Source organism: Carex rostrata, chromosome 9, assembly GCF_964058835.1.
Source record: "Carex rostrata chromosome 9, lpCarRost1.2, whole genome shotgun sequence".
NCBI lineage: Eukaryota > Viridiplantae > Streptophyta > Magnoliopsida > Poales > Cyperaceae > Carex > Carex rostrata.
Genome location: NC_135926.1, coordinates 12,624,411 through 12,642,480, shown reverse-complemented (window position 1 = coordinate 12,642,480; position 18,070 = coordinate 12,624,411). Strand labels below are relative to the sequence as shown.

The following is an 18,070-nucleotide window of genomic DNA, read 5'->3' as shown; positions in this document are numbered from 1 at the left end:
AATATAATATATGTATATATAATATAATATATGTATATATAATGAGGAGGGATCAAGTTACAACACTTGAAAGTTACAACAAAGTTACAACATCATTTTTTTTCATTTTCAAAGTCCAAATCGTCGATCCAAACCGTTAGATATTCAATCTATATTAAAATGTGCTTCCAGACCAAATTTTACATTTTTTGAAATTTTTTTTCTATTTATTAAGATGGGTACAAAATTGCTGTTTTTAATGGTGCAGAATTTTAATAAAAACAGCGATTTTGTACCCATCTTAATAAATAGCAAAAAAATTTCAAAAAATGTAAAATTTGGTCTGCAAGCACATTTTAATATAGATTGAATATCTAACGGTTTGGATCGACGATTTGGACTTTGAAAATGAAAAAAAATGATGTTGTAACTTTGTTGTAACTTTCAAGTGTTGTAACTTGATCCCTCCTCATATATAATATAATATATGTATATGTATCTATATTATAATATATGTATAATATAATTACATATAATTATATATAATTAAGATTTTTTTATAATTATATAACATAATATAATTATACAAAAACGTAAATTACTCTACAAGCAAACTAAAAAATTTCACAATTAATAATTACACTACAAAAACATGAATTATACTAAACAAAATATCGATCGTTGTACGTCTACCGTCGAACGAAAACTTAAATTGAGTTTTTGAGGCACTAAACGATGTTTTTTTGAAATTCTGATGCTTCCGATGCAACGATGCTCAGTGTACCACCTAGGAAAAATCGAATCCGTCTCGTTCTCCCCTTTTCGAAAAGTGCTCATACGCGCAAATCCGACTTTTCTAACCAAAGTTATGGATGTTTAAAGTTTTTTCTTGCAGTAGAACTTTGAAAATTCATAACTAATTGTAGAAAAATCCAAATAAATTAAAATTTGTGTCAATTATGTGTATTTTTGAATGCTCTACATGCTGGTGTAATCATTTTTGCAATTTGGTCCCTGTATCAGTCCAGACTTGCTAATTTATCAGTAGAGCTCAAATTTGATATATATATATATACATATATGAGTAGAACTAGGGTGCTCTTGAGCTCATCAAAGTGTTTGGTAAGCTTGACTCTAAAATCCATCAAATCGATTTCAAATGACGAATCTGAACCGTTAAAATCTGCCTACCTTACGTGTGATGCGTCTACATGTGAAATATTTAAACATTCAAATTAGTTTAGTATAAAGTCAATTGGTCAAAATTAGAAGGTTAATAAATTAATTTTAGTGCATTCATTTTTTGAACGTTTTTTGACCGCTTGAATTTATACTAAATTAATTCGAATGTTTAAAAATTTCACATGTAGACGCATCACACGTAAGGTAGGCGGGTTTCAACGGTTCAGATTCGTCATTTGAAATCGATTTGATGGGTTTTAGAGTCAAGCTCACCAAACACTTTGGTGAGCTTAAGAGCACCCTAGTTCTACTCTACATATATTATACATATATTATATATACATATATAAATATATTACATATACATATACATATACATATATTATATATACATATACATATACATATACATATACATATATTATATATGAGGAGGGATCAAGTTACAACATTTTTTGAGTTACAACAAGCATTTTCTACATTTTGAAAGTCCAAATCGTCGATCAAAACCATTAGATGTGATCTCTACAATAAAATGTGCTTGGAGACCAAATTTTACATTTTTTGGAATATATAAATATATTACATATACATATGCATATACATATGCATATATTATATATACATATACATATACATATACATATATTATATATACATATACATATATTATATATACATATTATATGAGGTTGGCTAAGATCAAAGTGGTAGTTCCTGAGCTTTGGTGCTACCAATTCGTTTTTTAATTTTTAAAGTTCAAAATGTTGATCCGAACCGTTCAAGTTGTTCTCCATATTAAATTGTGCTTGGAGACCAAATTTTACATTTTTCTGAATTTTTTTACTATTTATTAAGCCACTTTGAAAACAGCTGATCCAATGGCGACTTCTGATTTTACTGTTTTGTTAAGCCACCGTTGGATCAACGATTTTCAAAGAATCTTAATAAATAGTAAAAAAATTCAGAAAAATGTAAAATTTGGTCTCCAAGCACAATTTAATATGGAGAATAGCTTGAACGGTTCAGAACGATGTTTTGAACTTTGAAAATTGAAAAACGAATTGGTAGTACCAAAACTCAAGAACTACCACTTTGATCTTAGCCAACCTCTACATATACATATATTATACATATATTATAAAAAAAAAAATCAAACCATGGATATTTTCTTTCTTCAAACCCTTAAAAAAAAAATCCGGGCCGTGAAAAAAATCCGCGCTCCGGAATAAAAAAACTCTAAAAAAAAAAAAAAATTTCGGGGCGCGGATTTTTCCCGCGGCCCGGAATAAAAATTTCGGGTCGCGGAAAAAATCCGCGGTCTGGGTATTTTTAAAAATTCAGCCAAACTGTGGTTATTTTTAATAAAATATTTTTTTATTGGGTAAAAATAAAAATCTCGGTATCAGTTGTTGAGACTTGAGACGGTTTGATTGGAAATATTATAAGCAGTTTCAACACATTTAAATCTGCGGAGTTAAAAAAAAAAAAAATTAAATCAGGACCGTTGATCTTAATCATTCTAATTATGTTGAAATCAAAGCACCTTTTCTATTTCTATACATCTTATTTTAATAATTTTTATGAACAAAAAATTCTCAAAACGGGTGCACCTCATTATTAGCACTAACCATAGTGACAAATGAATTATTCGGGTTCGATTCGGCGAGGTCAAAAATTCATGATTCAGAAATAATTCGGTAGTTCGGGAATGATTCGGAATTATTCGGATCAGAGATCTCAGTCCTATAAGGAGGCAAAAATAAATGTTCTTGGAAAAAAATTAGAAAAGTTCGTAAAATTCGCGAATTATTCGGAAATAATTCAGTCAAAGTTCGGTCGATCGAATAATTCGGTATTCGGTTCGTTATTAGAAAAAAAGGAATTATTCGCGAATCTTATGACTATGCCACTAGGGGTGATTAATGAGCGAGCATGAGCGAGTTAGGGTATGCTCATGCTCGCTCATTAAGTAAATGAGCGAGTTGTTAATGAGCGAGTTTAAATGAGCGGATAAATGAGCGAGTTGTAAATGAGCGAGTTGTAAATGAGCGAGCTTTTTAATGAGCGAGTTATGAGCGGCTCACGAGTTATGACTTATGACTCATAACATAATTATATAATGTGCTCACGCATAACAAAATTTGTTAAAAGTCATCATAACAAAATCCAATAAATTGTCATAATTCATTTAAATGAGCGAGTTGTTATGACTATTACTTGTTTTGGACTTTAGGCGGAGGTTTTGGTTCTGCCGATTTACAAAAAAAAATGAATATGAAACTATGAATATTAGTATATTACACATAATTAAATGTTACATTGTGCTCACTATATTACACAAGATTAAATATGAAACTATGCTCACTATCTATCAATCTTAATAAGGCAAGCTTGATGTTACACATAATTACATAGGATTAAATATGGCAGGAATTAGATGTGGCAAATTCTTAATGAGCGAGTTATGAGCGAGTTGGGACATGCTCATGCTCGCTCATTAAGTAAATGAGCGAGTTGTTAATGAGCGAGTTTAAATGAGCAGATAAATGAGCGAGTTTAGGCGAGCTTTTAATGAGCGAGTTATGAGCGGCTCACGAGTTATGAGCGATTTACTCACCCCTATATGCCACTAACAAGTTATGAGTCGCCACATAATATGACAGTCCGTATTTTGTCCAAAGAATCCCCATCTAGTGTAGTGTTGGATAGTGACTCCAGCTAGACTTTGACCAAGATACATTCGACCAATAGAGATTAGAGAAGAGAGGTTCAGTTAACCATAATGACACCTGAGATGCTACGTCAGCTTCACAATTGGAACACAATTGAAAGCACGCTGCCCCAAGCCCCCAACAAACAAGACAAGTATTAGATGCACACAACAAGCCAAAAACTGTTACGACTTCTTTTCTTTTCTCAAGAAGAAATTGACACTGTCAAGCTGCTCTCTCTCTCTCTCGTGTGAAAATTCAAGTCCAATTGCCAAGGTAGTTCCATACGAAGAGAAAGATATCTTCTTGCAAGTACATTGATTCCAGCAACAATTTCCCCAAATTGAGAAGAAAAGAATCAAAGATCGCGCAGTTATGGTGGAACACCCACGAATTGCTCCGTTTATTCTGGGTTTTATGATGGTTTTGTAAACAATTGAATTAACTGGAACAACTTTTTTCCTGAGAGACGATGGGTCATTCAGGAATTAGAAAAACAAAGGGAGACAATGAAACGATGCAGAGGAGAGAAAGAAAAGCATCACAACCAATTTTGGTTAGTATTGGTATTACGATTGCTTTCTCCTTTGCTGGATTTGTGCTTTCTCAAATTGGAACAAGGACTCGGCCCCATTCGACCCTTCCTTCTTTAGGTACTCTTCATATTTTTGAAACTTTTTATGGGTTTTATTTCGTTTATGTTAATTTTGTTTTGTATTAATTTATTTGTCTCACTGGGAACAGTAATTGAGGAAGAAGAAGAGGAGATTGGTGATCAGACACAAGATGAGTGCAATTTTATGAAGGTATGTTTTAGAATTTGAACCTAAGTTGTGTTTTTGGTGCTGAAAAGGATTGATCCTTCTGCTTAATTTATAGCATGATTTGTGAATTTTGGGTTTTCAATACTATCTTTGAATAATCAAAATAATATTTAGGGCTGAAGTATAAATTGTTTGAAAAGATTGCCCATAACTGATAAAATTGTTGGGTAAGTTGAATTTGCTTGAATTGAACAATTTAAAGCCCAATTTAAAGCCTAATTTAATGTTGATTTATTAGTTATGCATCTTAAAATATCACCCAAGCTTTATTTCATTTTGTAAGGAACCAACTCGAGAGGGTTCGACCACTACTCTTACTGCCACATCAGTTACAGCTTTTCCTTCTCCAACAAGAAGTAGCTCAGGAGATGAAGAAGGGTTTCTATTACCAGAATTCAACGACCTTGTTCTAGAAGAATTTGGATCAAGCGTGCCAGACCCATACCTAGATCCAAATGTGAATCCAACCAGAATACAGTCTACCAGTGAAATTGAGAATGAGGTTTCCTTCCTGAGAAACATGGTTTGTTCCCTTGAAGAGAGAGAGACATCTCTTCTATCACAATTACTAGAATTCTCAAATTTTAATGAACAGGAAAACTCAATTAGCCAGCTTAAGAACCAATTAGAAGTTAAGAATATAGAGACGAAACTCTACACATTAAAGATGGAGTCATTGTTATCTGAGAACCACAGTTTGCGGGCCCTGCTGTCAGAAAGTTCCAGAAATATTGCTGAGCTGGAAGAAACACGAGAGCAAGTTAGGGTTCTGACGAACAGAGTGCAACTTCTGAGAGAAAAAATGGAACAGATGCATAACGGAGAGGATGAGAGGTCAAAGAGAATCGAGGAATTAGAAGAGAAATTGAAAAATTTGAGATTGGTTAATGCACGCTTAGAGGAGGAAAAATTGGAATTGGTACGGCAACTCAAATTGCAGAAAGTGGAGTTACAGTTTGACACAACTTTCCACACGAGCAAAGAGGTATGCTGATCTTAGCTGAACCATTTAGTGTTGTAGTGTTAGCTATTTTTTTGAACTGACTGTTGTACCACTAAATATGAACCACCTTACATTTGTTGAACTGAGAACTATTGTACCCAAGTGACGGTTGCAATATTCAACCAAGAATTATTATATTGGTAAATACATGTGCTTAACTAGTAGCTCAAGCCTCCTCTTTGTGCTTCATGGGTACATTTCCACTGGTATCATTGTATATCGTTTTCAAATAGTGAGCTTAAGTTGTAAATATGCAATTTACCGTCTCTATAATTTCAGAGAGAAGCAATAGAGGAAGCTGAAAACCTGAGACATGAAGTCGAGAAACTGACCAATGAAATTGAACAGCTGAAAAATAGCCGGTGTTTAGATCTCGAAGATCTGGTGTACCTGAAATGGATCAATGCATGTCTCCGTTACGAACTTCGAGATCACCAGCCTGCTAACGGCAAAACCCTAGCGCGTGATCTAAACATCACAATCAGTCCCAGTTCAAAAGAGAAAGCCAAACAATTAATACATGACTATGCATGCAACTCGGGGCCCACCTCCCCGGATGATTCCAACTGGGAATACTCCTCGGAATCTTCTGGAGATTCCTCCAAAAATAGCAACTCCAACAGACTAAAACTGTTCGGGAAGCTAAAATATATTTTAAGAAAAGATGAGAAGAGGATTGACAGAGTGGGTGATAGTTGTAGGTTCAGTTCTTGGGGCAGTGCTTCTTCTATCATGACTGATGAATTGGTGCTACCAGTTCATTTACAGAGGCCGTTAGATGGGCAGGAGAAATTGGCACGGTCAAGATCAGATGCTGGGTTGGGTTACAGAGGGAAAAATATAGTGCCAATGGGAGGGGTTTTTACAGGAAATGGTTATGATGGAAATGAGGTTCCAGAAAAGACACATCTTAGAAGGCTCTCTGCTGCTCTTGAGGATTCAAGAGGGAAGGAATATAGATAGATGAGTAGCTACCTTCTCATTTACTACTAATTCTTTTGCTACTGAATAAAAAATAAAAATAAAAAATAGATGGAAGAAATAGAATATGATAGTTGAGAGAGGAATAGTTTTTTTTTTTTTTTTTGGGTGGTGCTATATATAATTCTACCACTGGTGTACAAGTTTTATTTTTATTGGGAGATACAATGCAAATTACTGTGAATAATTAGGTATTGTCTGATGTGGTTCATTCCACACACTGCTACAATAATTTGTTCAAAGGCTACTAATTATTACATTACGGTCTCTGCAGTAATTTTTTTTGGTTCCTCTGCTAATGGCCTCTGTACCAAGAGTTCCATTGTAAAATCTATTTTTTTTTCATGATTAGACACTCAGTTGCAGATTCAGCACCTTGCCAGTTGCAGGAAAATAATTGGAGAAGACCAGACTCATATTTTTAAGAGATGAGGCTCAGACCAGGTACCAGATGAGGGTACATGCAATTTTATAATTAAGAGGGGCCTATGCGAGATAGAATAATGTTTTACTTGCTATTTGTTTTCTAATATGTCATTAAAGTCAAAGACAAATTGTAACCGAGTGCTGGTTATTTGTTTATGTGTATTCTTAGGTTGCTTGTGGAACTTACTCTGAGACAATTAGATAAATACTGCATTTAATAAATAAAATCAAATCAAATAAACAAGAGGAGATTTAATAGGCCGAACAACAAATATCGCTTCCAGCCTAGAAGCCCAAAGCCCATTAGCGGCCTTGATGACTATGAAGTATGAAACAAATGATCCAATCTGCGAATAAATTGAACGGGGTTATATATACGAGGGAGGGATCAAGTTACAACAATTTTTGAGTTACAACAAGTTACAACAAGTATTTTCTACATTTTCAAAGTTCAAATCGTCGATCCAAACCGTTAGATGTGATATCTACAATAAAATGTGCTTGGAGACCAAATTTTACATTTTTTTTAATTTTTTTACTATTTATTAAGATGGGTACAAAATTTAATGGTCTGAATTTGACTAGTTTTTGTACCCATCTTAATAAATAGTAAAAAAATTCAAAAAAATGTAAAATTTGGTCTCCAAACACATTTTATTGTAGAGATCACATCTAACAGTTTGGATCGATGATTTGGACTTTGAAAATGTAAAAAATGCTTGTTGTAACTCAAAAATTATTGTAACTTGATCCCTCCTCTCTCTCTCTCTCTCTATATATATATATATATAAAGGTCAATTTGAAAACTGAAAGAAATGTAAAAAAGAAGCCCACTAAATGCTCTATCAAAATAAACGATAATTTAAGGGAAAGTCAATTTTTTCCACAGTTTATAGAGAAAGGTCATATTTATAATTTATAATATGTTAAACCTTCAAGTTCCTTTGACACTAGGGGTGTCAACGGGTATGATAAGTGTCGGGTGGAAGAATTTTCGTATCCGTATCCGTTACAAATTATCTTTATCCGTTATGAATTATTTTATTCGTATTCTATCCTTATCTATTATGATTGTCGGATAATAAAACAGTAGCGGATAAATAACGAGTAATGCTAATATAATAATTATTTTTATTATGCACTAAATAAAACATTAAAACGTATTCATTTCACACATATATAGGTGTTTTAAGGTCTAAAATTTTATTCAGATTTGCTGGAATTTGTTTACATTTTTTAATAGTTAATTAAGTGTAACACAACTAATGATCAATTGTCCAAGTTCATAAATTTTAATAGAAATGCATTTTTCGAAATGACCAAGAGTATTTGGAGAATGGATATTCATTGCTCATTAATATATATAATATATATAATTTTTTTATGGTTACCTCATCGGGTAGCGGGTATGGAATATGATTTATCCGTATCCTTATCCATTTAAATAATAAAAAAAATATTTACCTGTATCCGTATTTGATAAGGTGATAAGTTTATGAAAAAAAAATCTTATCTGTACCCGTCTTATCGAATACGATATGGATTAGTAAATAAATAAAAGGGTGCCATTGACATACCTATTTGACACGCCACATCATTTATTTTATTATTGGTCCAATTTATTTCTCTTTTCTCATTTATATTGATGGTATGACTCAGTCATATGTCACATGCATATCCTTCCTCATAAAAAAAAAATGTTTTACTTAAAGATGCATTATTACTTGTTATGATTGTCGGATAATGAAATAGTAGCGGATAAATAATGAATAATGTTAATACAATAATTATTTTTATTATGTACTAACTAAAATATTAAAACATATTCATTTCACATATATATTATATTTGTTTTAAAGATCTAAAATTTTATTGGGATTTGCTGGAATTTATGTACGTGTTTTAATAGTTAATTAAGTGTAACACAACTACATAGGATGATCAATTGTCCAAGTTCAAATTTTTTAATAAAAATACATTTTCCGAAAAGACCAAGAGTAGTTGAAGAATGAATATTCATTGCTCATTAATATATATGATATATAATTTTTTCTATAGTTACCTGATTAGGTAATGGATACAAAATAGACTTTATCCATATCCTTATCTTTAAGATAACGAAAAAATATTTACCTGTATCCATACTCGATAAATCGATAAATGAATAAAAGGGTGGACAACCTTATTTGACACGCCACATCATTTATTTTATTAGTGGTCCAATTTATTTCTCTTTTTCTCATTATATTGATCATATGACTCAGTCATATGTCATGCATATCTTTCCTCATAAAAAATATGTTTACTTAAAATGCAATATTATTCTTAAATGAATCAACCTCATTTTAAAAAAATGTATTTGGGTCCAAATTTATTTTTATAGGTTATCTCTTTTTTTTTCTTTTTTTTTTAAAAAAATGATTCCAAAATTTATTGAGTATAAAATTAATTTTACCGTATTGTCTCCTTTCAAATTTAACATTTTCCAATTTTTCTTCGGGTCAAACACTTAATTATAATAATAGGGTCAGGCCCTTGCACAGAGGTACGTTAGTCTCAAAATCAGCTTTGTGAGGTAGTGGATCAGATATAGAGCGGAAACAACTTTTCTTGTCATACTGTGATCAAGTTAATTTTTCATGTATATCGTGTCATGTTGTGACCAAAATATCAAAAGGTGACCGCGGTACGTGAATGATCACAACACGTGAGTCACACTATGTACAAACGTGCCATAACCAAACGTGACTCGTGTGATCATTTTATCATAATTTAAGTTTTGGTTGCATGACCACGTGCTGTGCCATAACTAGATATTTTGCGTGACGTGTCGTGCCAATTTTTTAAAAGATAGTCATGGCACGGAGCACCTGAATCACAACACATAATTGACACCGTAACTAAATATTTCGCATGCCGTGCCGTTTCGTGACAGAGTCGGCTCCGTCGTGCCATTTTTCATACTCTAATCAGATATCTATGAATAATAGTTAATTAAATTGTATTCGTATTCGTTATTTATTTGCTGATTATATGGATAATTATGAATACGAATACGGATAAGACATTAAATGAATATGAATACAAATTAAATATTAAACGACTGTGTACATAAATATGAACTAGTATCATACCTGTACGTTACAACGGGGACATATTATAAGAAACAAATATATCAATGAAAATAATAATTATCTAAAAATTAAGACACATGTTAATAGGAAATTTATATGATTCTGTATTTTTAATTAACTTTAATCGTGGTCTCTGATAAAAAATTGATGATGTGATGATTCTTTATTTTAAGTACCAATGATATCAAATAATAGCTTGATTCAAATCTAATATCAAATATCATACAACAATTCAATATCGACATATAATATGACATCAAAAAACATAAATAAAAAATGTTATCGTGTGTATGCATAGGACACACACACACACACACACACACATTATAAGAGAAATATATATTTACACACACGTTCCAATTTATATTCTCCTTCTTTTTTGTTTCCAATTTAGAACACACACACACACACACACACACACATTGATATATTATATATTGGAAATATATTATAAATTGCCCACACCAATATGTATAGAAACAAAGAAAGAGAAATAAGGAAAAAAAATGGTTTTCATTGTGATCCATATAGAAACGAAGAAGAAGTAAGGAAACAAAGAAATAAGAAAACGAAAGGTGCATAGAGTCGTCTCAATTGAAGAGGAGAAATATGGAAACAAAGAAATAAGGAAACTAGATAAATATATCGCTAAATTTCATAATTTGTTCAATTTTAGTTGTAACGTATCGTGTGGTAGCACATGCGGTGAGTATGTTTTTAACTAAATTTATACTTCTATACATAAAACAGATGCATTTAATCAAAAGAAGACAAATTATGTAATTGAAAGACTGAGATCAAATCCGAAGTTTTATCTTTCAATCGTAGCCGTTGACAGATTGGATACCCAACGTGCTTAATAATAGAATGGAGATATAATTTTAATATTAAAATAAAATCATCACATATTTCACAAAATATACATACATCATATGGACATTCGTAAAATAACAACATATATAATATTTCTGTAACAAATCTGTTAGTTAAAAAGTTTACATATTAACTAAAAGAAATTAATTACCTATTTATGGACATAATTAAAATAAACCAAAAAAGTTATAAACTATAATAAAAGATTAAATATAAGTACGTGTAATTGAGTAAATAGCTTAAAACTTATTGGACTTGTAATAAAGATATATATTATATTTCAATTGAACTCTTTTTAACAATAACAATACACTATTACAAAAAAACTCTTTTATATCGGTTGAAATCGCGTTCCGCCATCGGATTTTGATCCGGTGCATATTGCCCCGATAGGAAATGTATACATCTATGCTATCAGATCAAAATAGATGGCGTTAATCAATATACCATCGGCAACGCACCTTTGGCCATCGGGTTTGACGAATCCAATGCCATCGCTTTTGTTCCGCCAACCGACGACAAATGTCATTAACGCTGTCTACTGAATTTCAATAGCCGTTTGCTATAGTATCTTGCACCATCTGTTTTGTCTGTGTTGGCGTTGACAAATCCTAGAATTCTAGCGGGTCATTAATTTCTGGGCTAATGGTGATGTATATGTAATTATTATTATTATTTACTATTAATTCTCGTATTACAGGCTAGCCTAGCCATTTTTAAAACACAACTAGCAAAGCAAAGATAAACATGCATGCACTCATTCCATACCCATCTCTGAACCAACAATTAATATATACATACACAAGTACTCCAACATATAATATATATCAATCCATGCCATAAGCAATATATAAAAAGAGTTTACAACAATTATTAAACATATAGCCAATAAACACAGCAATAGTTCATTGTACCAGAAAATTAATTGTTCTTACCACAATTATTAAAACCAATAACAAATTAATTAAGTGTTTGAACACAAGAATCTGAAAACAATAACTGTTTCAAATCACAGACAACAACTTGTCAAATCCTCCCACAGCCAAGTACCCACACGACAATTAAACTGATGATAATTCCAAAAAGAACTTACACCATTGGATACGGATGTCATGTAATTTGTGTTCTTTGTATGATGTTTTTGACAGATGACACTGCATGAATAAATGAAAACATATGAATAACATATATAATTAAGAACTTAAATCTGAAATGATGATAGAAACAGGTGATTGACAAACTTTTGGAAAAGAACGTGCATAATTTTTGATGAGCGTCTCCATGTTCTTCATTACATAATACCCGGACTCCCGTAAATTATTTTGTGTGGGGCTCTGATCAAATGTGTATTGTTTAAAATAAGATCTAATTAGTAGTGTAATTAGAACTTCAAATAAGTTGCAAGGAAATACTCAATTAAAATATTTCTTACCTGAAATATTCTGACCTCCAGTGCTCTTCTTCCCGGCGTGTGCCGACCTCCCCGGGAGATGTATGACTTAAAGCCCTAGAATTATTAAATGTCAGTATATGATACGTACATAGAAGTAGTAAATGGGAAGTACTTTGCATTTTAAATTATATGTATTTTTTTTGCTTACTACTGTAATACGGAAACAATGTAAAACTCTCGGTCATTATTATTTGGCACCGGGTCCAGCAAGTAGGTAACATTCTGTCTTGGAATAAAACAAGAAGCCTCCAACGTTCCCTACAATTTAAGTAATAAAATAAGATTCTTATCCTGTTAAGAATAGACAATAAACATGAGTATAATTAGCAGCTTACCCTGTTGGGGTTTACGGGGTGCTAACCAAAACCCCTTTTAGGCTTAAGGTGCGGAATGACCGTAGAACAAAAATTTCCACGGCCAACTTAAGCTTAGGATTAAACGGGGTATGTCAGGAAACTTTCCAAGGCGGTCCACCTTCAGTATTCCTTTGGCATCAAAACCCAATTTAATCCTTTTACAGATCTACTCCATGATTGATTTCTAAAACTTTAATCTACTTACCAATTAAATAGATTAATATAACATATTTATACCTTGTTTCCAAATCACAGTTGGAATGCAGACCGAGCGAGTAGAGCCTCACCAGGGAAGGAATCGACTCGGAACGGAGCATCAGACGTCTGATGCCTCTATCGGTTATCCACCAGGATTAACCGGAGAGCGGTTTATTTCTTCTGCCAGAAATACCGTAAACCGCGGAATTCTGCAAAAACACTATTCACGGGGAAAAGACGAAAACCCGTAAACACGAATTTTCAGTTGCTCAGTTTCATCAATATGCAAAACTGACATACCGCTAAATTTGGTAAAACACTATTCATCGATCCCGTAAATATACTCCACAACAACCCGCAAGATTATACGTCAAGTACGTATAACTTTCTTTTCTCAACCGAAACACTATTTGGGAGAGAAACCGAGAAAGAGAGAAAATACCGATCCGTTTCGACACGAAACGGTATGAGTGAATTAGCGATTTTTCTCTCTACATGCACCCCTCTATTTATAAGCTTTTGAGGAGGTTCGCAAAAGACCGAAATACCCCTCAACTTATGCCTATTTACAAGATATGCCATTGAATGGATAAGGATGACATGTCATGTGGATAAGATCGATGACGTGTCATCTGGATAGGATCGATGACATGTCATGCGGATAAGCACGAATCTGAAAAGACCCGAATAACCTCGGCCCGAACACAAATAATGTTTGTATAATTATTCTGAACAATTATATATATTTTTCTGCGGTTATTTGTTTCGGTATCGATGACGTGTCATCTGGATAGGATCGATGACATGTCATGCGGATAAGACGAATCTGAAAAGACCCGAATGCCCTCGGCCCGAATACAAATAATATTCGTATAATTATTCTGAACAATTATATATATTTTTCTTGCGGTTGTTGTTTCGGTAATTTATACAACGTGTCCTGCACATTTATAAATTAACCGGTTAACTTTTATACAACGTGTCACACACGTTTATAAATTAACCAATGTTTTTGCTTGTTATTTTTACATAACATTTATAATTTAATTATAACACGTATAATTAATTATAACCATCTTACTATTGATCATAACCAATTTATAATCAATCACAATAAGATTCTCCGATTAACTCCTATATGGTGTGACCCAATAGGATCTGTGTTATGTTGGTAAATAGAGTTAAAACTGTTTTAACTTCCATAATCATGGGTGGCATCTGGCAACACATCATGACCATCCAATTACACAGATGATGCTGTACTGTACAATATCACGATCCAGTAAACAATTTATTTGTGTCTGTTCTTCTGTCTCATAGCTATCAGATCAGTTTCAAGGTAGATGTGTGTCATCATTGCTAACTGAATCTTTTCTTGATCTTGAGCAGATTATCAAATATAATTACTCTTGTAATTATACTGCTAGCAGATAATCTTACTCTATCAAGGGGCCCAGTGATGCTATAGCTCGTATAGAGATACGAGGGACAAATAGTATTCTTAGTAAACTATCACTTCCTCATCTAAGCTATACATATGGAAAAGCTACCGTTATGACTGCTTTTTACGGACAGCGGTAGATAACAATCACACATACATATTTCTCAGTGGGAACGATAAATACCTCATACTGTAGAACGTGACACTGAATGAAAACATAAATGACACGAACACAATTCTATTTAATGTTTTATTCGGGGTCTGTCAAATACCATGTTTCTAGAACATGTATCTATGTGATTAAAATGACATCTCGTGTCAGGTGGTTTGTAAAACTTAACCATCTTTTAATCCACATACTAACCTTATCGCGGTAATTAGTGTTCCTGCTAATTACCTCGGTCAGTGACTTTTTAAGAGTATATATCATCTATATTATGGAGTTTCACAATTTCAGTCATGAACTCGAAATGATCCATAAATTCAATAATACTCAAGGCAACAAAATGATATATAAATCATCCAATTCATGAACAAAGCTTTATGATAAATTATCGTATTATTGACTTCTAGATTATTACACTAACATACCCATCTTTGTGGCATGGTAAGAATACAAGATTATTATCCTGCAACTTTAGCAAGGAATCAGGTTGTTCTTTGTCGCTAGCCTCCAACTTTACCCATCTTTGTCGCTAAGCGGACTGGGGTCCAGAAAACCAATAGTTTCATTATTTTGGGCACCTTCAGGAATTAGTTTCGAGCAATACCTGAAAATAGTCAGTGTCAGAATGAAATAAAGGAGTTGATTGTAAAAATAATAGATTTGTTTATAATAATAAATACTCACACCGTCTAGACTTGGATAATAGAGACGTTAACGTCGTTAAAAGTCATAAAATCACGAAGATTTTTGAAATCCACCATTATCTGAAAGCTCTCATCCCGTACAACTCCCGGCCCAATAGAGAGGCGGAAGGCTCCTCTTTCAGATAGTGGCATCGCAAGATATCTATCATGTAGCAGTTGAAATTTCAGACCCAATTCATCCAATGCCTCATGATTTACAAGCAGGACCCGACCCCGTATTTCTTCTACAGGTACTGGTTGTTTCGGTAGCACCAATTCAGTAATACTCTTATTGGTCGTCTCATTAATCTCATCAGCAGGCCCCAATCATGTATGATAGAATAGAGACAGAGAGAGATGAAATATAACGAATCAATTGTATTTCATCATTAGTATGAATCGATTACACTTGAGCTGTTTATATAGCCATCAGCTTTACATCATAATAGCATATAAATAACTCTATGGTTACAACTATAACTAACTACCCTAGCTAACAGCTATTACTAATAACCATATATGTCTTATAACAAAAACAATGAATAATAGACTACAGACTAGTCCTGACAATGTAGATATGATTGTATCACTTTCGTGTACATGTAGCAACTTATTTAAAAAACACTAATTTATTCAGTCAGGTGCCTTACCTTAGTAGAGTTCGAGGAATCAGCTTCTTGGTTGGCATTTGGCTTTGCTCTAGCTAATATCCAATCCCTTATTCTTCTTGTATTTCTCCTAACAGGTCTTGAATTGATGCAAATCTTCAAAAAATAAAATCTATGTGATTGGATGTTAAGGCAAGGTCGTTCTTGCATATTTCATGTTATTGAAGAATTAAAAATCAATAAAATGTCAAATTAGAAAATTTTACCCACACATCCAAACCAACATCACCATCAGTGGTAATATGAATTTGTTGTGGATTAGCGACCGGCCTTCTCAGTCTTTTCGTCAGTGGCAAATAATCTTGGACCGACATTGCTGATATTAAATTACGAATCAAATAATAAGGACGTCCAAAACTACAAATTAATGTTTAAAAAAACTAAAGATCTATAAAACTATACCCTATAACCATAGTATCCTAGAAAACCCCAAACTAGGAAACCCTAGAAATTAAGAGATAGACATAGTGTCAGTTGCAGTAACCTTACGATAGAGAGTGCTCGATCGGTGTTGTTGAGGTGGCGGCCGATGAGTGCTATTGTTAAGACGAAGAAAGCAAGCTACCTAGATACGACTAATAATTTCAAGAGTGCGCTAGAACACTTCTGTGTTGTTGGATATATATATATTTTGAAAATCCTAGCTCCCCTTTTAACTGTAATGCCATCGGCTAGTAGTGATGGTCAATAGTCCCACCGATGGCTGTATGTGGATAAATACGGTGGATAAATGAAAGCAATATGCGCACATTTATAAATATACCAGTGTCAGATTCAACTCCTCTCCGATACCATAGAGGATGGGCCTCATTTACGGTTTGAGATTAAATCTCATTGCTTTGGGATTTGGACTAGCAGTATTATTGGGCTTTGTGATTCGTGCCAAGTTAAAAAGAACGGTCTAGATCCATTAATTGTAAACGATTCCCTGTGCAGTATTGAAGATGATGTAAATTCGAGTTAATCCACATCAATTCAAGCAACATTTACTAATTAATTTATGTAATTGTGCAATTAATCCATATATAAATTAACGAGTTGTGCATGCAATTAATATAAGTAAACAATATATGAGAAGGGATCCACTTACAATTAACATTTGTTGATGTTTGTTGATGCATGTTTATTATATATTGATATTTTTTAGGTAATAGGTAAACAATTGTAAACAAATGTTAATCGTAAGTGGATACCTCCTTATGTGAACATGTTTCGTTGATATTTCTTTTGATTATGCAATTAATCTACATAAAAGTTACCATGTGCATATATGCAACATAAATACTCAAATAAACATATCCATATATAGAATTCATCTCCTTATTTACAATTACAACACAACAATTACAATACATCATATATATGCAACAATTTCTTTTGATTTGACTAATTAATTCATTATATTTTATTAGACACTAAATTTATAAGATCATTATCAATTATCTTGGTTAGGTTACAAAGAAATGGGTTAAACTAACTTTCAACTAATAAAACGTGTTATGAACAATAAATCATGTATTCATCCCAAGTCTTCGGCAGCGTTGCAATGAATATGTAATAATTAATTAATCCATATAAAAGTTACCATATGCATGCAACATAAACACACAAATAGACATCCATAAAATTCATCACAGTATTTACAATTAATTACAATACATCATATGCAAACTTAATATGTATGATCAATTTAATATATATAATTACAACACAATAGTTACAACACATCACACACAGTAGTTGATTAATGGCAGGATGAATTTAATATAGAACCAAACTTAATATATTTTTTGCATTAGAAGAGAGAACACTATGACAGAATAATTAAATGAGATGAGTGTCAAAGCTATCCAACATCCATGCAAAATATGTTCTAAACATTAAATCATGTTTTAATTTCGAGTCTTCGGGAGTGTAAAAATGAACACACAATAGTGGACTTACGTTGTTGTTTGAACTCTTTCGCTAACCACCACTTAATTCAAAGA

The 18,070-nt window shown here is 32.7% G+C and overlaps 1 protein-coding gene across 1 annotated transcript; it reads left to right on the top strand.

The window, feature by feature from the left end:
- The first annotated feature begins 4,095 nt into the window (after positions 1–4,095).
- Positions 4,096–6,939, top strand: LOC144559660 (protein CHUP1, chloroplastic-like). Its single transcript, XM_078308751.1, has 4 exons — positions 4,096–4,528; positions 4,620–4,681; positions 4,983–5,684; positions 5,982–6,939. The coding sequence occupies exons 1-4, from the start codon at positions 4,348–4,350 to the stop codon at positions 6,663–6,665; spliced, it is 1,629 nt and encodes a 542-aa protein (XP_078164877.1). The 5' UTR covers positions 4,096–4,347; the 3' UTR covers positions 6,666–6,939.
- The last annotated feature ends 11,131 nt before the right edge of the window (positions 6,940–18,070 follow it).